Raw genomic sequence first — 24,330 nt, 5'->3', positions numbered from 1 at the left:
TGAGAGACAAGTATTGTTCTTGTTCTTACACAAATGTATTATAAGGAAGTTAACACAGGCCTATCTCAGGTTTTATCGTATTGTTTCTTTATATTAACTATGGGTTTTTTACTCAATTAAAAAAAGGAACATCTGAAAAACAAAATAAAACTGAAAATTGGGCCTAATATCAAATTTATCAGGAATTATCTTTTACTTCATTATCTTTTACTTCATTCTATTGAATTATGTTATTTTACTATAATATCTGATTGTATGGTGTTGACAATTCCCCTTCAACTGGAATCAAAACTCAAATAACAAGTAGAAAGTTTATTATATTAATGGAGGAAATAAAAAACAAGAGACTTATTGAAAATATTGGTATTGATTTACTAATCAAGACTGCTTTCAGACATCAAATAATTCATTTTAACATGTGTTTACATGTGTAATATAATTTTTGTTGAAAATCACATTCTCCTTTAAGATACCTTAAGCCATGAAACAGAAAACGAAAGAGGGTAAAGCACATAATAAATGGTAAGGAAAAAAAGTGAAAATGCTTTAAATAAAGCTGAGAAAATTTTAACAACCACAATCTTAGATACAGTTAGAGAAATGACTTACCTTATGCTTAGGTCATAACAAGAATAGCACAGTGTTTAAAGTCAGCTCTTCATTATGGGAGGTACAATTGAAAGCCATAGGTTATAATAACATGAATTGCTACATAGAAATGAAGACTTTTTCAGCCCAACATGAAAAGCTAACTCTCATGGGAGAACATTTCAACTTATGCTTAATGCAACATGAAGAACAATTGGAGATGTAAACATCAAAACATGAATCTCACACCAATAAGAAATGGCCCAATCTCTCAGGATCACAGAAGATTTAATCTGTGACCATAATTTATGACACATAAGGGAAGGCACACAACTCTAACATTGAAATATGCATGCATAATATATCGCCATCCATAGACAACCATCCCCTCCCCACCCAAACTTCCATTCCATTGGTACACACACACAAGCCCACTAAGATACAGGGAAAGAATGTAGTGCCAAGCCATTATGAAGAAAGCAGGACACACGGAAGCAGCAGTGGTCATGTGATTTGAGAGGTTTCCTTCCTTAAACCAGCCCATTACCATGCTATTTTAAAGAAATCAGGAAAAGATCCCTTTCAATGCTGCAGTAGCTACGAGCCCCCAGCTTGAAGCTAGTGTGTGGAATTTTGATCACCGTTCCCTGCGATGTCAGGGGCTCTCCAGTGGAAGCCAGATATTTATCACCAGTTGGTGGAGTACAAATGTGTAAACAACAAACATCCTTGCCCTTCTGTATTTCACAGAAGGGAGGGAGAGAAACAAATAAAATAAAACCCATGTTAAGAATAGGTTTATAATTATATAATAATGTATAAATATTAAAATGGAGATTTGATTACAAATTAACACTCAGGTTTCATAAAAATTGCCTCTATTTTGCTGCTCATTAGGCTAACTTGTATTCTTTTTTCTTATAGTTGGACTGAATCTATACACTATGTCTCATACTGCAAAATTATGAGAAATTGGTTAAGTGGGGTCAAAGTCAAGAACAAGATAAGTCATCATCTTTGATGGACATAAAGAAAACCCTCTATTTTAGTAGGGTTTTTCTTTTTTTTTTTTTTAAACTGGTCAGTAGCCACATTTTAAATTAGAAATTAAATGGCTGTATGATGTATTTTGCTTACTTCTGTATTTTGAGAAGTTCTGTAACAATGGTGTGGAAAGGCCCAATTTAAACTTTGATCTTTTAACATTTTAAAGCAAACAACAAAAAAGACTGCCTATTTAGAATCTGTTACTACTAAGTTTCCTATGCACCTTTTTCTATTGTCAATAAAACTTATTTTAACATGAATTGTTTCTGTCAATAGTAGCATCATATCAGCTCATTAGAAAAAATTTCAAGTTGATTTTCCTATTATTAATGATAGTAATTAAATTCATTTATTTTAACTTTTTGTATGAAATGAGTTTTGGTTCATAGGGGTCATGCAATTTAATTATCAGATTTTTAATTGTTCATTGATCATCTAGTTATATTACCATTTTATCTCCCTCATCCTATTCTTTGCAGGTCAGAATATGTTGGCCTTCCCTTTAGATGTCTATTCTTTTAGGGTCTGGGTCCTGTGGCATGGAAAAAAGTCTGTGCTAGCTTTTCTAGAACATTCCTCATATTGTTGAACTCTTAGATTTTAAGTAAGTTGTTTCCTCTCCCTGAAATGCCCAATTGCTTATTTTCTGATCTAAATATTACTTGTCCTTCCAGACCCAGCTTAAATACTAATGGCTGCAAAAAATATTGCCCAAGTTCCTCAGTCACAAATAATTTCTTCTTTCCCTATACTCATTCAACAGCCCTACTGAGATATAATGTACCTATCACAAAATTTACTCATTTTGGGTAAATGGAACATGTACACATATAAGAGCAATAATTTAACTCCAGAATTATAATAAATTTCTTGAAAAATGTAAAAAAATCACTCATTTATATATAGAGTTTCATAACTTTTAATAAGTTTTTGTGGATTCTATCACTGGGATCTTTTTGGGCTTTCTGAAATTTTGAAAGCCTCCTACTTGAATTTCTACTATAAAAGTTAGTTACTCGAGCTTCTACTATAAAAGTTATAGTTTCTCATACTTTAATTATTGATAATGAGTTTCTGAATATACTGCAAATTCTTGACGGAAAGGAAATTCTTATAGTATTGAATACAGTGAAAATGTACAGCTAAATATTCCTTTTGTAATAATTAGTTTTTTTTCCAATCCCGGCAGATTAATTTTTTTTTGTAGTGTAAGTATGATCATAGCCAGTCCTATACTATACAAAGCTATTTTATCAGTTTAAAAAAGCTTTTTTTTTACTTATTAGGACCTGCTAATATTAAGAAATATAATATTAAAGGTATATAGATTATAGCAAAGAAATATTAGCTATAAATAATATTTATAGCTAATTATATTAGCTAAAAATAATATCACCTACAGGGTGATATTAAGAATCTGGAAAACACATTACTATTAACATTACTTAAGGTTAATCAAATAGTGACATCTGGAGTCCAATAAATGTTATCCTATAACAAAGATTTCAGGACAGGTTAAACTTATTCCTTATTTTCTCAGCGATCAGGATGTTCTGTATCTTGTGTGGTCAGATCACTAGAATGACAGAGATGATAGAAATTTTGCTCCTTAAAACTTTCTATTTTATCAATCTTATTTCAGAGTAATCCACCTTTGAAAAAACAAACTTCCTTGAGTACTACTTACTCATAAAGCTTATGAGGATAAAGAAAAAGGATCTCATTGGCATTTACTCAGATTACTTGTCTCTTTAACCTATCCAGAGGGAATGAAAGGTATGATTTAAACATTAAGCCTAACCTTAGAATCTTTGACTCTTAAATTCTATTTTTTTCCTTTTCTCACTAATAAAAATAGAGAATTGGTCTGGAAGAACTCTCTTCCATAGTTGTTTCATTAATTACTTACCTGAATAAATTAGAATTTGATTCATCTGAGACTAGTGAAAACTCATTTGAGTTTAATCAGATTTATATCATAACACATTATGACAGAAAAGTCAGTGTAATAATGGTATTGTCCTTTGGAGTCCAGTGGTATGGTTTCTGATACTGGCTTTTCCTTTTTCCTATTTGTGTGACCTTTGGTATGACATTCAACATCTTGGAACTTTAATTTCCTTTTCAATAAAGTAGAGAAAATTAAGTAGGATAATGTGTGTGAGAGTGAGAGGTATTGTAAGTGAAAAAGAGCCATGCAAATTTTGTCATCATTATCCTTATGTAGACTTAAGTTCATCTACATTTTATATAAGTAGAATAGGAGGCACTAAGAGAATGATGAATTTTCTAGATCATGCCATGAGAAAGTGACATATTACAGTATAATGGATAATTTCTAGACTTAAGCTTCAGAAAAAGGCTTGAGCTAAGGCTTGCAGGATTAATCTAATTTTGTATTGTATGATTTTAGCCAAATCATCTCACTTCTATGAGGCCTAGTTTTCTCACCTGCAAAGTGAGGATGTTTTCTAGGCTTTCAACTGAGGTTGACAGACCTCAGTTCTCTAGAGAGAGCCTTTGGTCAAAAAAAAAGCCTTTGGAAAAAAAATTATAATTTTATAATCATCAATGTAATTAAATTTTATTATTTTCTTTCATTATATGTTTAGGTAACAAAACAGTAATTTAGCAGAAAGTATTGTTTTTAATTATTATGGATAGCTTAAAATGTTGTTCATGTTCACCAAGATTAAACATTATAGTAAACCTATGATTTGCTGCTATTTTATCAGTTTAAAAAGGCTTTTTTCCCCCTTTATTTGTTGGGCCTGGTAATATTAAGAGATATAATGTAAAAAGTATATAGATTATAGCAAAGAAATATATGGGTGTCCTACTGAATGATATTAAGAATTTGGAAAACACATTACTGTTAACATTACTTAAGGTTAATCAAACAGTGACATCTGGAGTTCAATAAATGTTATCCTATAATATTTGTTTTATACATATATTTATGTATACATATCCTATGTCTACATATTTTTATAAAATATATACATATTTTGATAGTGATTTAAATTTCATTAGTTTTCTTTCGAACCTATGCATTTTATTTAAAAATATTTTTCTCAAAAAAAATCTGTATGCTTTGCCAGATTCCCATAGATTCTATAGTAGAAAAAAGGCTTCAAAACTTTGAAACTAGATAAGCTTCTTTTTATCTCTAGGGTTTCATGGCAGTAAGCAAACTTTTCCTCTGTTAAACCATATATAAAAGATCCTTCTTTTGAAAAACGAAATATAATTCATCACTGAATTAGCCAACTTCTCATTTAAAGGACCACATAAGAAACAAAAAGGGTACATAGATATCAAAAAGTTATAAAGATCTCAGGTTTAAAAATATTTCTGCTTCACTTGATCTTTTTCCATTTGGTTAAGATAATAACATCAAATAATCAAATAACAGTCATCGCATGAAATGAAAATTTTTAACAAAAGGTTAATTTCCATATGCACACACACAACACACACACAGACATACATATCAATATGTACCCATAATTAATTATTCTTTAAGAATTTGTCCTTGCAGGCACACATACAATACTTACAAACAATAAAATTTTACAAATCTTTTCCAGAGAATCATTCATAAATGTTTTTGCAGTTATGTGAATTACTAGCCTTTAAATTCCCCTGAGGTTTCTTAAGTCCTAGATAAACATGAAGGATTTTTCTATTTATGTATTGACCTCTTCTAAAAGAAGCTGGTACTCTGGCAGTTACATACCTGGTGAAGTGAATTATAATTACCATTGAAAATCAAAAGTCTATGCTGCTTCTTAGTCAACTTGGTGAGTTCATTTGTTCTCAAGGAAAATAATATAATGTATAGAACAGGCCTAAGAATAGAACTGGCTATCACTATGACTCAAGGTAACATATGTTAGAACATTAATGGTGTTATTCTTCATACATTTCCTATATAAAGATTTAATTCTAAATTGAGCCACTTTTAATGACCTCTAGAAAAATCTGTAAATGCTAGGCTGGTTTCCCTGCTACTAACAATATTTTTGGGTTGCTGGTCTGAGAATTTTAATATTGATTATGATAAATGTGAGAAAAATATACTAATTGTATATATATGTATATATATACAACACATACATATATACATATTTAGTTATATATACATATAGTATGTTTGTGCATTCTATCTCTAGCACATACCAAAAATCATGAAAACTGTGCTATAAGTTCTGTAGATTATTTTAAAAATAAATGTAAACAGAAACATATCATAGGCACAAAAGGGATCCTAAGAAATATATTACTATTCAAATGCAGGTTCAACATATGCCATATAGTCAGAAAGAATATATTTTTAATTTTCTGTGATATAAAGTATTATTCTTATATAATGGCAATCATATACAAAGGGAACTTAAGTTTTGTCATAATTCTTTAATTATTAAAGATATTTTAAAAGATCTAAAGAAATTATAATAAACATTAATATCTGGTATCTAGTGTATGGGCATTTATTGCTATCTATTCTTTACTATGTATTTGAAATACTTCATTTAATAAAGAGGACTATTAAAAAAAAGAAAAAAGGGAACTGATTCATCAAAGGGACATTTACACAGAGCTCCCCGTATCTTAGATTTCCCAAATTTAGAATTCAGGATCATCTGGAGTCTTATGCAATCTGAATTTTAAAAGCAAACACACAATCATTGTTTTCAACTCAGATTTTTTGTTATCTTTTCCACCTTCATTAAGTTGAACCTTATTTATTGAACTGAAAATCCTATTAAATTATAACAATTGTTCTAGATAGTTTCACCATTAATGGATTCACTCCCTCTACCCTTCCCAGGGCTGCTTCAGGTAGCTTTTCTGTGCCTACTTTATTGCTCAGTTGTGTGAGGAGTACAATGAAGTCAGCTTTGCAGAAACATATCCACTAGTTTTCCAACTCTTAAATATCCCATATTAGCTTTTATTTTTTTAAAGATTTATTTATTTATACAAGCACTGGGGTATAGGCCAGAGGCACGGAAGGGTGAGAGAATTCACCAGAGACAGATCAGGGAGCAGAACAGGCAGAAGGATCTAAGTACAGTGCTGAGGGGAGCAGTGGGCAAGACAGGAGAGGTCTGCCACATCTATATTAGCTTTTCTTAAAAACATTATCTGTATAGGGAATTCTTCAATGATATTTCTTCCTTCTATATATGATTATTTTTTATTTACTCTGTATTATCAATAGAACTTCCTTTTTTTTCAATTCACCATTCTTACTATGTCTTTCTGCTAAATATTATTATTAATTAAACTAGAGGAGTTCAGTGGTATTTTTTCTCTTTGATTTTATATATTCTTCACCAAACATGTGAAAACAAGATAAAAGTTATTGAAAATGAAAGAAAAATAGAAACTGCTATTGAAAATAATAGACATTTTATTAAAAATTCTATAATTTAAAACTTTTAGTATATCATAGAATGATCAGTAAATTTTTTTGTTCAAATTAGTCTTATTCAATTGTTGATAGTTTTATTTTGAATCATCAACACATCCTTCCTCAATCCTTTCTCTGCACACATGCTTGCAATAAGAAGATATTGGGATAGACTACCTGTGAAGCTAACTGGCTTTACAAAACTCTATAATCCCGGATTTGTTAGCATTTTGTTTCAGCTCAACTAAGCTAAAAAAGGCACACATATACTTTTTATATATTATCTTTTAATGAACATTGTATAATTTAGAAATTTTCCAGCTAGAAATGTTATAATGATTTCATTTATGCTAGTTTTGTCTAGATTGTCTCTCATATTTAAACACCAAAGCAGCTATGTTCCTCCCACTTGCTCCTTTATAGTAAACTGAGATATACATACTCATTCTTAATAACTATTAAGGTTCATTCCCTTTTTCACTGGCCAAGGTGGCTCTGGTTACTGTTAATTGAAAAAAGAGGAAAACAAGAGATGGTTAAAGAAGACAAATAGTATCTGTCAATACACAAACACACACACACAACACACTCAACACACAGACAAAAAGGGAAAAAGCACAGGAAAGAGTGAAGTGTAGGGAACTGTCGTAAGAAAGTAACTGAGTGTGAATAAGGTAATAACAGAACCAAAATTCCTATAGACTATTCTCTTCACACTTTTATGTTAATCCTCAAATCACATGTCAGGTTTTAAAAACAACAGTATTGCAGTGGTGATCATAAAGTAATATAAATAGACGTTGACCTATATGACTGTTCACCTGAAACTTATACTGCTATAGATCAACATTACCTCAAAAGAAAACAAATCATCAATATCATACCTGATCTGAAATTATCTTTTAGTCAATAGGCCACAGTAAAAAAAAGGCACAGCGTACAAAATTTAAAAAGGGATGTGTGTGTAAGAGAAAAGACACATCATGACTAATGAGTCACTTCATGACCAATTTTAAGAGCAGAATCAAAATTTCACCTTGAGGATGGGATGTTTAAAGGAAACCAAAGTGAATTCAAACATAACTTAAAGCAATAACTACGATTACATTACGAAGATAAATAACTAAGTAAAGCAAAAGCCAAGTAGACACCTATAGCTGGGGAACATTTCAGGCCAAAGCCTTAAAACAGGGTGCAGTTATGTTTGAAAGTTAGATAATTGCAAATGAAAGGACAGTGATATAGTAGGACTGAAAAAGTGGTATTTATATGACCAAGACCATTTTAGATATGCTATTGCCCCATGGACCTGTAATAGTGCGAATAGAGAGACCTTTACTACATGATGTTAGTTAAGGTTGAGTGAATATCCCCAGATTATTTTGACTCAATCTTTGAATTCTTGAATTGTGCTAAATGGATCTAAAATAGATGGATTAGAGAGATTACATATTTATAAAGGGAAATGAATTAGGAGGTCATTAAGAAGATTCTGAGCTTCCGATAACACATTTTTGAAGTTTACTAGCCTACATATCAAAGGTTGGAGCAATTGACAGTTGTTTGATTTAATTACTATATTTACATTAATTTCTTTAGGGAACATCCTGATAAAAAATTAAATAAAATTTAATAATTCATGTCCAGAAAAATGATAGGAATATATAGACTAAATGATCAGTTTCAGGATCATTCAACTACTTCCCCTCATTTCAAGATGAAACTGTAATGTGAAAGGAAAAAGGAAGATATTTTCCTTTTGAAAAAAATCTAGTTTATTTTCTAATAAATAACATGCAAGAAAAGTGATTAATGTTTAGTGGAAGCGTTCCAGTCACTTGATTATTAAACCAATGTTCCTACTAAATGTTTAAAATATTGAAGGCATTTTTAAGGTTTATAGAAAATAGCAGTTGCAACTATCATAGATATGAGGCATTAAGTCATGTTTGATATATTTTAAACTGGATGATTAGGTTATGGAGTTGGATGGTGAGATAATTAAAATAGTTTTTACCTAGACCTAACCTACTACAGATTTTGAGCCAAATATTTGAAATTGAGGACATGTGACATTTCCCTATACAACTTCTGCAGGTCTCAATGGCATCATTTTTTTTTCTTTCCTACTTTTCTACTCATGTGCACTGTTTGAAGGAATGAATACCTATAAAACTGACAATTACCAAGCATCAGATTGTAGAAAATCATTTTGCCTCAGTTCCCACTTTTATTCCTGGAGAATTCGGTCAAATGATGTACAGAAGCTCATAATTAATTACTACAACTTCAATATTAAATTAGAAGGCTAAATTGCTATTGGAATTTTTCTTTCAGTGCCAAGTACACACAGCAGTTTTCTCAAGGAACCATGCATTAGTTCATGCCATGCTTTTCAACAAGAATATATAAACATGGCAATCCAAACAGAATTAGATTTAATTGCTGTGTGCTTGGATAGTAGCAAGTTGCTGAGGAAGGGAAAAAAAAATAGCAGCAAGCTAGATTTTTTTATGACTCTAGGCACTACTGAGTACAGAATGGAGTACAGAATGGCATGGATGAACATTCAAAAATAGATAATCTTTTCCTTATCCTAAGGCAGAGTTAGAAATAGGACAAGGAAAGTTGCTAGTATAACTGAAAATTATGGCTATAAAAGTCCATATGAATCTGAGTTCCATTCAGGGTTTCATGGAAAATGAATCCAAAAATATCACTAACATTTTCTAACTTAACCTTTGTTCTGTAAGTTGCTGCTTATGTTCTGAAATTCTTTTACTATAGAAAGTCAGAACAAGTGACTTATTTAAATATTGAAGCACCTTCCTCACTTCTTATTTTTTTCTCTTAAAAGGCAAAAAATTTGAGTACAAACATACACACTTTTCATTCCTCTCTCAATTACAACAGACATATAGAATATTAGTTTTTCTATGTATAATTCACATCCAGTTCTGTTTTATTACAAAATAATACTGTTTTAAATAACAACCTTACTATGTATGTTTCATATAATTTTTCAATTTCTTTAGTAACAAAAGTCACATGGAAATTAAGTCAAAAGCACTTAAACAGGTAGATTCATAAAATAAGCACATATATTTCAAAGTCTGCACATGATTTCAATCTGATATTCAGTATATTGACACACATTTCATGGATATTAAATATCTTACTAAAAAAACTAAAAATGAATGTGGGTTCCCAAAATATTTAAGCTGAAAAGAAATGTCAGTATGCAAACATATGAAATACTCTATCATTATATACATATAGTTGTGCAAGTTGAATTTTTCAAAGTAATAGAAAGGACATTACCTAATAGTTTCCCCATTTTTATTTCTAGCTTACCCTATTAATGATGATAGAGTACCATGTGGAAAAAGTTTCAACATTTTCCTGTAATTCTTAATTTTGTTATTTTTGTTAAAAATGACAATAAAATAAAAAATTGTCTTAGAGAGGTGCTGCCAACAGATAAAAGGATACTATTTAAACATCTCAAATAATAGGCATAGTACACATAGATTGAGAATATAAATATTATAGATTAATACACTTTGAAGAATAATAGCTGTAATTGTAAAATAGGGTAGCAAACATTATTAGATGACACAAGTAAGTGGTTAAAATACATAAGACTATCCGCGTGATTATAATGGATTCCTATGTCCTTAAATTCAACTGAGTGGACTTCAAAAGAACTATCAAATTTTTTTTCATAAATTCCCTTCTTGTGCACATGCTCTTTTTTCTGATCTATAATGTTTACTGTGGTCTTCTCTCTTTCAGGATCTCCTATACTACCTAAATGTATTAAGTAACATAGCAGAGCAGAGGAGAGAATTTAAAGGATAAAAATGTGCATTCTCTTTCAGTAAGTAATGTTAATAAAGAGTACTAGCATGTATCATGCTTTGCATTTATCGTTCCTTTCCAGAAAGATCTGTATTTGGCAAATATATTAAATAAGCCTCACCACCAACTTAGAGTAAGTGACACCATCTCTGTATATAGAGACATGTGGTTTAAATAATTATTATGGCGTTTTTAAAAGTTATATAATAAGGCCCCAAGAACTTAAATCTATTCTGGGAAAATCTACCCTAGCAAGTTCTATTTTTGGGACTTAATAATAATTCAGTGAATTTTTAAATCACTCTTTCAGACTATTTTGTGAACACAGGACCTAAGAATGATGATTTGCCTGCAGACTTTCTCAATGCTAACTGCATAGCTTTAATTTTCAGAGTCAAAGGCATTTTCTCTGGTAGTATTTTCAAACCCACAGCCTGAGTACATACTCTATTTTAAAAAAACAGAAAGAGTTCCAACCTGTAAAATCCTTCAGTGAGGCCTCCAACTAAAAAGTCCTTAGTTTTTGCTACATTCTCCATATACCTATAGAAAGTAACAATGACAGAGATGGCAATATCCTCTCTGTGGTATAGATGCTCAATAGATACTTGATGACTTATCATGACCTTCTGGTAGTGTCAGCCAAACTGAATATATAAACAACCAGGTAACAATAATGCAATCATATCAATTTCAATTTTTACATTTACTCAGGACATAAATTCACTACAGGCTTTCAAGTTCCATTTGTATTTAGCATCCTGATGGAACTTTCATGTAGAAAGCAAAATCACAAAGGATAATTAAGATCCAATTCCTTTAAAATTGTGCCATTAATATTTTAATGATTACAAATCCTGTTTTTTATATTTATGATGAATTAGCTTTCTCATGGAAGCCTGGCAGTAGAAGTCAACTCTTTTAATCGAGTCATTTATTTGTTTTATTTTGTTAAACTGACTCAAAGATACTAAAGACACAGAAAGCGTTCAGTAAGTCAGAAACATCAACATTCACTCGGAAGAGGTAGAGAGAATTAAGCCCTGGTATACTACACATCCACTGCATGTTGTAAGCGATCTTCACAGGACTTTGAAAAACAAACTACACAAGTCACACAAACTATACAAGTCACACAAACTGGTCTAGATGAGGAAACCCGGTTGAGAAAGGAAGTGCTATTTATTTATTTATTTATCTATTTATCTATTTATTTATTTATTAAAGATTTATTTATTTATACAAGCACTGGGTACAGTCAGAAGCGCGGGAGGGTGAGAGAATTCACCAGAGCCAGAGCAGGGAACAGAATAGGCAGACCGACGAAATCCACTGCTGAGGGGAGCAGTGGGCGCGGCAGGAGAGGTCTGTCGTGACATGTGGGACCCTCGCCAGAGGCCAGGGATTGAACCGGCACTGCAGAGGCTGCAGGCAGCCTCGCAGCCCAGCGCTCAACCGTTGTGCCACCAGGGGAGGCCCAGGAAGTGTTTTTTAAAAGTGAAAAAATGTAAGCAGAGAAAAACGGTAATTCTATTTGCTGGAGAGGCTATAAACTTTACCAGACACATGTTTGTGCGAACAAGCAAAAGAAAATTTGCATTAGTGACAGTCAAGAAAATACTTCATCTATACAAATTAGACCAGGATTGATGGTAAACTAAACCTGTCTATAAATCCAGCAGTATGAACCACACTAGGGTATGATCATGAACTTCTCAGTATACATTAAATCTCCGTTAATTTACAGGGAGCTGTTGAAGAATTCATTGGTATTACCTTTCATGTGGAAGAAAATTGGATTAATTAAGAAAGAGAAGTAGTGACGGGTGTGGTGTGGTAACGTACATCTGAAGAAGTGTGATCCTCTACCTCGGGATCAGTTGTAAACCAATGTAATGTCAACAACAAAAACCTTCTCATGTGAATTTAACCATGAGAAGAATGCATAAATAAAAAAAAAAAAGAAAAGAAAGAGAGAGAGGGACAGAATGCTGGCATATAATGCAAAGGGCACATGAAGGGAAAAAAATGAGTGATATCAGTAAAATCCCTTTTACTGTTAATTCTCAACAGTGAATAGAGAGCAATAAAAAAAGCCACTGAAACTTTACATGTTGATCCTTCTTTTGACTTAAATTGCACAACAATGGTACCTTTATGTCTTGGTGAAAGATGAAGATGATTTAATCAGAGGTCCACATACAACTTATTTACCAATCAATAACATTCAATTTTTAATTTAATTTTGTTGAAAGATAATTAAGGAACACTTCCTAGCGATTCAGCAATAAATCTCAGTTTTTGATATATTTTTTGCTTGTATACCAATTCTGATTCTCATATGAATTTCTATCTGAGTTTACAAGAGCATGATTTTTCATAGACTGTTAGTTCCCATTGTCTTTTAAACAGGATGTCAAGGAGACTGACTGGGGTCACAGAGAACCAAGCTGTATTGCTTTAGGTAATGTTCAGGTTTCAACAGAAAGTTTACAGTTTGAGATGTTATTCCCTCTTATTAAAAGGGAGGCTAGGTAAGGAATCAGAGTTGTAGATATTGAAATAATGTTTTGATATTGTTTGAGATCACACTCAAGAAAAATTGGGCCAACTATCCCTGCTATTTATTTCTTAAAATGGGATGTCAGAGTATACTGTAGGAGTAGTCAGGCAGCATAGAATTAAAATATTTTAGGAACAGTGAACTAGATTAATGTGTTTCAGAGAATCAGCAAAATGTATGCAAATCTGAAGACACTTTGACATATATATGTGTGTATATATACACGCACACACATATATAGTGAAATATTTTATTGGGTTCTAACTCATGATCTGGTCAATATGTGTTTATTAATGCTTACTGTGTGCTAGACAGGGGAAGGGAGAAAAACACAAAAGAAGCTAAGTTAATATCTTAAACCAATCAGGTTTCACAATCTAATACTACAATGAATACTATCACAAATATAGCAACGAGGTAATAATGAGATACATCATTCATTTAATTATTTACTCAACCCAAACTTATTGAAAACCTACTTACTGTTTGCTCCAAACTGATCTGTGAATTACAGGTTTAAAAAAAGCAGGCTCTGGTCTCAAGGAGTTCACAATACAATAAAGACACTTAAACAAACATAATTACAACACATCGTGGCAAGTCTATAACAGAAGTTAGTACAAGCGGTTATGGGGATATGTAACAGATGCACTTAACTCGGATAGGGTTGGGGTTTGAGGTCAGATACATAGGAAAGACTTCCTGGAGCTGGGATATATGATCAGTTTTAAGGAACAATTATAATTTAGTCAGGTGAAGAAAAAGTGGAGAAGTCAGTGTAATTCACAGATGTGATAGGTCCTGGCAAGGGAAGTGACAAGTATGTTGAAGCTAATTTTAACCATGGTTGGTAGCGGTAAGAGTGGTAAGAGGCAGGGCCTCCCCTGGTGGCCCAGAGGTTGAGCGCTGGGCTGCGAGGCTGTCTGCAGCCTCTGCAGCGCTGGTTCGTTCCCCGGCCGCTGGCGAGGGTCCCACACACACACACACACACACACACACACAAAAAGAGAGTGGTAAGAGGTAGGTACGGAACAATTTCTAAAGATTAGGGAGAGTCACTGAAAAAATTTAAAAATGATATACACAATGGAATACTATTCAGCAAACCAAAAAATATAAACTCATGCTATTCGAAGTAATTTAGATGAGCTGGAAGGGATTACGCTCAGTGAAATAAGTCAGAAGGAAATAGAAAAATCTCGGATGGTTTCACTTCCAGGAGGAATATAGGGGAACCAAATAAGGGACCAGGAAAAAAATAATAAATAAAAAACCAAAATTAACAGGCAGCTATAAATCAGAGACATTCTGTAGGGGAGAGGGAGGGAGAGGAATCAAAACAGGGGAGGGAAGAGCACAAGGAACTATGGTGATAGTGCATGGGTGAATTGGTGGTGGGAATTTTATGAGCACCACTCCTAAGAGAAGAAAGCAAAAGTGTTCACAAAAGTGAACAATGATGTCAAATACATATAAATAAATTAAAGAAATTAAATATGGGAATGACATGATTGCATTAACATTTTAACAAATTCATTCTGGTAAGGAATGTGAAGATGGATTAGATCTATTTATGGAATAAGTGATGAGGGCAGAGGAATTAGTTTGGAGATGAATCTAGTAATCCAGATGAGAAATTCAACTACATCATTGAAAGTAATTCTGGAAAGAATGCTAGAGAGTCAAGAGATACACAAGAGGCAATTTCTATAGGATTTGGGTCCTGACAGGTCATAAGGGATATAAGATAACTTTCAGATTTCCAGTTTGAGCAGTGTTGTTTATTGAAATAGTGGATCAAGGAACAAATTTGGGAGCTGATTTATGTTAAAAGTCCTTATAACTCTGGAAAGAGAAGTAGAGTTGATGTGGATATAGTTAATATATAGTGGTATGATGGTATTGTATGTGAAGCTCCTAAAATAATCCTAGACTAAAGTATTATATAAGTAGAAGTAACAATAATGATGATGGGTGTTGATGACTATAATTACAACAACTGTTGATTATGAGATCAAACTAGAAGTATGTAGAGCATTATTGTCCAATAAAACTCTGTGATGGTAAAAATGTTCTATATCTATACTTTATGGTAGCTACTAGCCACATGTGGCTATAGAGTACTTGAAATATGGCTATTGCAAGTGAGAAACTGAATTTCAAACTCTAATGAATTTAAAATTTTAAAAGCCACATGTAGCTAGTGGCCATTATGTACTAGACGGTGGAGATATATAGTAAGAAATGAAATGAAGGGAGACTGGGAATTAAGTTGATCACCAATATGTAAGGAACAGTAGGAAAAAAGTCAAGCAGACAGAATAAAAGCAATATAGAGTGATAATGACATAAGTATAACTGAAATTCCCTTGAGAGGATGATTAGCGTGAATAGGAATTGGTGGAGGAGACTTTCTGGATTAAGATGGACTGGAATTATTAGGTGGAGGACAATAATTCAGGGAGACAGAATAGCACAAGTTATGACCAACAAGAAAGAAGAAACATAACAGGATAAGAAGGCTCACCTTAATTGAAGTGGTAGATACATTAGAGAAAAAGTAAGTGGTCAATTGTCCTTGTTTGCTAGGGACTGAGGTTTCTGTGATGAAAAATTTTTGTTTTTAAAACTGGGAGTCACAAGATGCAGTGCTTTCCGTGCTAAAATCAGGCAAACTGGTAACTAGAAAATAGTAGTAGATAATGACCAGTCAAAGTATGAAGGAATTTGAAAGAGAGGTAGAATGGCCTTTATTCAATACAACAACTCAGAGGCAGGCTACTATAGCTATTTTTAATTAGATAACTGAAGGGAATTTAAGTGATGCTTAGCAATTTTAGCTTGACATAAATGGAAAAAGGTTTATACAAAGGGGATTTAATTATTTAGCTACTGTCCTAACAAGACAGGTATGATTAGGGAATAAAAATCAAAGTTATAGATAGGTATATTCAATGTTATGTCCCAAGTACTTTACGAGATTTTACATAAATTATCTGTTTAGTCTCTGTAAAATTAGATGTGGAAACTATAAACTTTAGAAAAGTTGATTCAAGATTTGTTTAAGCACTCACTCACCATTTCCCAAACATTTTTTGAGTGCTTACAATATGACATGCCAAATTCATTACTTGCCTTATTAGAGCCAGATTTGAAAAAAAAAAATCTGGCTGCAAAGTTAATTGCCTATTAGAAGAAAGAATTAAAAGGAGATAATTCAAAGAAGAAATAATGAAACTGAAAAAATTTACTGATGTACTGTCAAAGATGAAAATGAAATAAGGGTAAAAATATAACTAGATTTCCACGCTGAGAAACTTTAAGAAAACAACCTGAAAAACTTTAAATGATTGAAGAAGGTATTTAGATGGTAGGTTTGTAGATACTGAGTTTGAGGTCATAAAAAGACATTCAAAATGACAATTGGAAATAAAAGAATGAATGTTAGTGAGCTGTATTTTAGTGTATACTATAAAGTGCCAACATTTACCTGGACTTTATGCATATCTAATTAATATTTTTTCATTTCTAAATTTCCTATAGCATTGGAAAAGTGATAACACCATGATGATAAAACTGCTCTATATTTGCATAAAGTCTGATTCCCATGTAAGTATTTTACAGATTCTTCATCATTCCTATTTATATGATGGATATATTATTTCTTTTTTTTAATCTCTCAAAGATACAGTTCATATCTGAGTTTTAAGACACTGTCCTCAAAAATGTCCTAAATTTGTTACCCATGCATTCATAATTTATCCTAAACCTTAAAATTTTCATTAATAACCTTTTTTTTATTTCACATAGCAGAATATATATGGCATTAAATAAGGATAAACAGAAATTCACTAGTATAAACTGTAACTGCATATAAATATTCTTTATTATGGCAATTAAAAAATGTATGCCTAAGTAGAGAAGTCCTATCTTTTTTTCAAAAATTATCAACCCATTCAATTCTTTTTCAAGAAAATATTGATTTGATAGATTTATCAAATATTGCTGTCAAAGATTAAGTCATGTGCTTTCTCATTATCTTTTATGATTAGTCATTTATGTGGATGTCAGAGAGAGGTATGTACTTAATGTCCTTATTGTGACTCAAACAACTTACATACTCTAATTCATTTAAGAAAATTCAAAAGTGAAGTCAGTCAAGAAACTGGTAGCAGCAGTCATGTTTTCAAAGACACTATTTTCACATTCTCAACTATTATATAAAATCAGCATGAAAATAATGTATGTAAGAGTTAAGAGTGGAACACCATAGGTAACAATAGAGAAAGAAATAATAATTCAATCATTGTGAAATTTTACACAGTAGAAAATCCTAGGTGATTACTTCACAGTGCAAATTTTTATTTGATTTTATTGCAGTTTCTTCTAGTTTAAACAGTTGTGGTTCTGTCGGTATTTAATAAAACATTATTTTTTCACTTTACAGAAAATATTAGTTTTAAAGTCTCGTTTTTCCCTTCCTTCTTAACTCTATGCTGATCTACGATATCTACAATTCAAATGAAACTTGTATTTGTACAAGCTCCAAACCTTCCAAACTCTTAGGGCGTCAAGTTTTGTTTAGAATTGGTGTTTTAATAGTGTCATGGAGTTCAAAGAACAGTTACATGTTACAGCTTAAAAATGCTACCTTTTCTTTAGGTAGCTGAAAGTTTTTAAGAATTAAATAAAAATATAATGAAATTGCAGTCTTTGTCCGCTCAATAGGAAAATCATTTAGCTTCCAAATTTCAAGCAATCTAAATCAACCTTCCTACTGGGAAATCTAAGACATTTCAGGTAAAGTCTTACAGAGTTTAATTTGGAGCAGTGAAAACATAATAAATTTAATTTTTTTTTAATTTAGATACTGTTATTGGGCATATGTGGAGTACATTCTAGCTTTTCAAATTGTCACAAAGACTAGTAGTCTATCAGGATTATGCTAATTCTGACTTTTGTTTCAACTAAGGGAATCCTAAAACATTTTTTTCAAAGAATTTTTAAAAGATGAACACTGCATAGTTTATAAGCTAAAACACTGATCTCATTACATTCATAATGTTTTATACACATTTCAAATGTGAAGCCTATTCCCAAAGGTCAAGTAACTAATAGATTATAATTATGCAAATAAAGGTAATAAGTGCTCAAAACATTTATTAAATGAGAGAAAAAGAAGAAAAATACACAATGGATTTCATTCTAATTTTTCTAGTATTTCCTTGAATTTACATTCAATGTAAATTCAATTCCTTGCATTTACATTCTATTTCCTAGATTTACATTCTCTTATAATCTACAACTGCAAACTATATAATCAACCTTGAACTCTTAGGAGAAGTACCATTTTCCCTGACCCCACTTACATGCACCCATCTTAAACTAGCTACTAGGAACTAGGGGCAGAGCTGAATGGCAAGGTGAAGCTCTCTAACATAAAAGGAAGGTGGGTTTTGTGGGTGCTTGCTTTACTGGCCTTGATTTGCACCTAGGGACTTGGGGGAATTTGAAAGGAGACAATATGGAGGAGAGATGTACAGAGACACTTGAAAGAGACACATGGGTGAAAGACATGTGTGGTTTCCTTGGCAGAGAAAATGACAACCATTATCTTACACTTTTATTTTGTTCCTTATGTCCCAGACTTGCTTGAACCCTTTCTTGCTGTATCTCACCAGAAGGGGTCTTAGATTTGTGGTAAGTTTTTCTGCCTCAGCTGCCCTGCTTCAAATCAACCCTGTCTGGCTGAGCATTTGCCCATGAAGGGATGGGTAATCTTGGGGTTTTTATTAGGAAACTATTATTAGGAATATCCTCTCTTCTCTTTCCTCTCTATGCACACTAATTCTATGAAAGATCTTTCATACTAAGAGTCTGCTTCTTTTTGTCTTTATGTAGTGGAAAGCCCAATACCTTTCAGAGCTTGCATCCATCAAGTTTGGGGATTTCTGGATGCCCTTTGGTCATACACACAGAACCAAGAAGATATATATAAAAATATAAGATTATTGTATTCCACTCAGAGAATTTATGACCTTTAATAACTCCAGAAAGCAAGGAATTTAAGAAAAAAACATTCACTTGCCAGATTCATGAATTGGGCAAAATGTCTAACATTTTTGCGCCTCAATTTCTTCATCTGTAAAATGAGGATGATGAAAATATCTTTCATCTGCATTTCAACTGCAGTGAAGATAAGTGAGATATCAAACAAAACTTATCACAAATTAAGAGAAATGTATTTTTTTTTACAAAGTGATCATTAATATGGAATAATGCTTACTGAGCTGTACCAGCTAGGTAAAGTTACACATTATTTCATTCTTGTAAAACTCATGGATAGATCAATTTTTCATCAAGCTTGTACCCCTTAAGTTTGGGGATCATTATCATCATCATTCTATGAATGCCATAGGAGATAGTGAAATAAATTTGGTAAAGTCAATGTGCTATATTAGGGTTGTAGAATTTATTCTTCAGCAGTGGAGGTAAGTGAGGATGATGAAAATGTGAGGGAAAGAAGAGACTGATCCATGGAAAGCTTGGCTACCTTCATAATGATGCTATAAAATAATGGACTTTACCACAATCCTATTAAGAAGCTTCTAAATGAAAAGATAAAACATGAGGACATTCCTTGAAATTCTAATTATTTAGTTTAACAGTTAAAAAATTTGTGAAACCTTTACCAATTTAAGATCAATTAGAAAAGACTATTGCTGTCTGAATGGGTATTAGGAATATTAGATACCCTAAGGAGCTCTTCATTATTTTGCTCTTTATACCACCATAAATTAAACATAATCACAACCTATGGAGTCCACAAAGATGTGGCATTGAGTAGAATAGAAATCCTACCACAAATGACAAAAAGAGAAACATACTTCATGACAAATAAATAAAGCTCATGTGTCACAATGAAATAAACAAACTCAGATAAAGCCAGAGTTCATTTAAGAGCTGGATGCTATGGACCAAATGCCACAGCATACACAATCCCATCCTCCCCAAAAACCAGTTCCACATTCCAACCTCAGAGCCCTCCTGTACACATGCTGTCACAGAGAAAGTAATACCCTGATAGATGCTGTAGGCTGTTATTGGAGATGATGCCAATGGTAGACTTCTTATACACTCTCATGGGAAATGGAGAATTGCCTGGATGAAGTGGCAGAAAGAAATGGGTTATATATTTTTTACAAAGGGAAGCATAATCCTGAGGAATAAGAAAAGACCTATGAAAAATGTGATGATGAGATGATATCAATTTTCCCTTCAAAAGTTTTTGCTGATATCATAAGTAATTCATTTGCCTTTCATTACTTTGCTTCTCCCTACAAATTTATATTTCAAGAAGAAATTAATTCTCCACAAAATCAGTCTCAAAAAAAAAAAAAGGCTGTAATAGCTATAACTTGCAAAAGAATAAAAGAAGACTCTAAATATTCAACTTTGTGAGGCTATCTAGGGTTTAGTCATGCTATTCCTTTCAAATCTTTTTCTTAAATTTTGAATTCAAAATATGATATTCTGTCTGTGGTTCTGCATATACTAACTGGTATTTTAGTTAATGCTATCTTTCCTTCTTTTTTTGGCATGGCATTGTATTTCCACAATGAGAAATAAGCTGACAATACTGGCCTGTAAAATGTAAAAATATGCAGAATGTTATATATATAATGTAAAAAATTAAGGTATCACAATTTAAAATTAAGGCTATTAAAGTCTTTTTATTTACTAGTCATATTGTGAAGTCCGTATTAGCTACTCACAGTGCCCCAGCTTTGGAAAGTTTACTCATGACATTCAGTATCTGTTTATAATATTTCAATAAATCTGATTTACAAAAACCAGAAAAACCATTTATGGTGTGGTTTCACACAGTAAGGAGCAATTAAATCTCTGAAAAATGCAAAGGACGTAGGTCAAATTTCATATAAAATATTTTGGTAAAAGAACATGAATCTCAGGGGTGATAAATTCTAGATTCTAAGAATATTATAAATACATGAGTATCTTCTTTTTCCTGAGTAACCTAACCATCTTTTGAAAGGGAGCAAATTTTTTTTATATAAAAATAGGGGAATCATTAACTTCCCATTTAGTAACCACTTTTGGATGCTTTCTGTGTCTGTGGGTAATTGTACAGATTGTCACTAATTTAATGTAAATCTCCAGCTACCAGGGACACACCTCTGCAGGTCTGCAAACTGAAGTCTTTGTCTTTAGTTACCATGAGTTTAAAGACAAATTACCTGGGTAAAAGGAATATTTATGGAGTTAAGTTGGTAGTTACGATTAAGTTGGTGATTTGGGTTTTAACCTTTTGCATGGTAAAGTGACTGCCAAAAAAAGTTACTCAGAAAACAAGTGCAGAATAAAATATATAGAAATTTCCACCTAAAACAGCTAACTTTTCCCCATCGGTACCCTCATCCCTTCCAGCCAAGTGCAAAGTGCAAGGCAAAATAAATTAAGGCAAAAGGAAAATAAAATAAGAAAAATGGTGAGGGCGAGCATGTTGTTGACCATGTAAGAAAACACGTGCAAAGTATACCTCAGATACACTATAGGTAGATGAGCACGAGGGAAGCCGAGCCTGGTTTTGCAGTGGGGAAAAGAAAACACTGTTAAAGAGGAAATGATAGCATAGTAAGGGTCTCAGATTTAGATGGCTCCATCACCAACACATTTGCCAGATAATAAAACAGCCTTATAAGCAAACATTTGAGTTTGAAATGTCAGGGATCAAGCTATTTCAGGATAACCTTCTGATAAAAAAAAAATTCCTGGCATGTAAGAAATGTCCATGACAGAGATGAATCTCTCTTATTAGAATCTAGCATAATCTTGCTGAGATGTTCATTTACGGTTAATAGGAAAGCAAAAACACTGATGACTTTTTTTTCCTATGGTACCACACTGATTTTTACTGGTTTATCACAAACTATGAGTTAGCTTATTTATAGGATGAACTTACTGTACATCTTCATATTGTTCTTTAAAGAGGGCACCAAAGCCAGCTCAGTAGTCTGATATCCTGTTCCTATAATTCCATTTTCAGCATCACTGAGACTCTGCATGTAGTATATGCCAGTAGCAACAGCATAAAAGATATAAAAACTTGAATATAAAACTCTTCTCCAGACTATCTTTCATTCAGAATATCATTGATTTTTTTTTTAAAAACAACTATTTTATACTTAAACCATTTTTAATCTTCATGTCTTTAGTGATAACTATCTGTTTTTCTTTCTAGGTTGTTACACTGCCAACTCATTCTGTGGTTGCCATAATGCCATATGAGTTAAATTTTTAAGTCTACATTCTCTAGCTACAAATTCTTCATGAAATTCCAAATTACAAAATTTGGGTGGGAAATGAATATATAGGAGGAGATGGCACAGTAGAGGAATCAGAAATGAACTTGTTATCTGAATTTTTTCTTTAACTGTGTTCAACACAGCAGAATTCAGTAGGCATTTCATAAGTGTTTATGTAACAAATGAAAAACTTTTTTCTTCCATCCTTAAAAACCTAAACTGCTTGAAAAATACTATTTAGAAGGTTTTACACTTACCATCACAGCGATAGAATTTATCACAGCTACTCAAAGGGTTACTCATAGAAACTTTTAAAAATATGATCAATCTATAGATATTAAGAAATTAAACCTTTTTTCCCCCAAAATACCTACATATCTATTTGTTTTAGCAAGATGTTAATTCTAAGAAAACCTTGCTCTGCATATTTGTTATGTTTCTATAACTATACACATAAAAGTGAAAAATTTTATCTTTCAAAACAATTTGAGTCTTGGCTTTTTCCTCCACAGTTAATTCTGTTTTTGATTACTAGAGAAATTCACATGTCTAGGAGATCTTTTATTAATATCTTACTTTTATATTAAAGTCAATTCTGAGAAGGGCAATTCTTCAGTAAATATTAAACAACTCACAGATGTGTTATAGATGTGTTTGAAACATAAGATAAATTTTTGTTATTTTTTAGTAGAATTGAAATCTCAGAGTTGTATTAATTAGCTTTGCATGTTAAGTGAGTTCAAATAACCAAAGGTAGCAAAAGTAGCCTGTTTTCTGAAGAGATAACCCTAAAATAGATTTACTGTTGTCTTCATCATTATTGAAGTCTGCTCATATTTATTACATAGCATCTATGAAGGTACTCAGAATTTTATAAATTATGAAAAATTAGTAAATAAATGCATACTATTAATTTGAGTAAATGCCAAAATGTCAAACAAGGAAGATTATGGAGGCTCAGACAATACATACAAGAACCAAAAGACATCAAAATTTGCCTAAAAAGTAGAGTATACAAATAAACTGATGCTTATTCATTTAAAGGCTACTGAAGACTCATCTAAGGACTAATGTTCCAGCTGTACTTTCGATCCAAGTTGGATGATTCAAAGTACATACCTCTTAGATTTTTAAGTGCTACATATATCATGATTTATTACTTGATCATGTCAGAGTGTCTTGCCCAGTTGCTCTAGAATATGATTTCAGATAAGGTAACATGAAAATTTAACAGAAATCAAAAGTTGATCATGGGTTTTAGGGGAGATATCTTTATTAAGATATATCTGCATAATAGAGAAATACAATGTATACAGCAAAAATACTCTAAAAGCACATTTAAAAAAATTTAAGAGGGCAGAAATGGAATTTATCTTCATATTCTAAATCTCTGTAAGGGATCTCCAGATAGAACTACACAACAGTTCTATATTTGAAGGGTTTAATGGTAATTAGGGTGAGCTTACTCTGTGTGTTTTTGTGTGTGTGATAGCAAGTGAAGAGAGAAGAGCTAAAAAAGGAATAAT

General features: G+C 32.1%; 1 protein-coding gene across 9 annotated transcripts in view; it reads right to left on the bottom strand.

Moving 5' to 3' along the window:
• The window catches only part of GPHN (gephyrin), a gene marked incomplete at both ends in the record, with an annotated part of 440,211 nt that overhangs the window by 128,651 nt on the left and 287,230 nt on the right, over positions 1-24,330 (bottom strand). The window contains one exon of one of the 9 annotated variants that reach the window (XM_084239840.1): positions 22,039-22,080. The exons of the other annotated variants lie outside the window; for them this stretch is intronic. Coding sequence (XP_084095966.1) covers positions 22,039-22,080 — 42 coding nt within the window. The remainder of the gene's footprint in view (positions 1-22,038; positions 22,081-24,330) is intronic. 9 annotated transcript variants of the gene reach the window in all.

Source organism: Talpa europaea (assembly GCF_964194135.1).
Source record: "Talpa europaea genome assembly, chromosome: 8".
Lineage (NCBI taxonomy): Eukaryota > Metazoa > Chordata > Mammalia > Eulipotyphla > Talpidae > Talpa > Talpa europaea.
The sequence above is the reverse complement of the archived record's forward strand: the minus strand, read 5'-3'. Positions and strand labels throughout refer to the sequence as shown.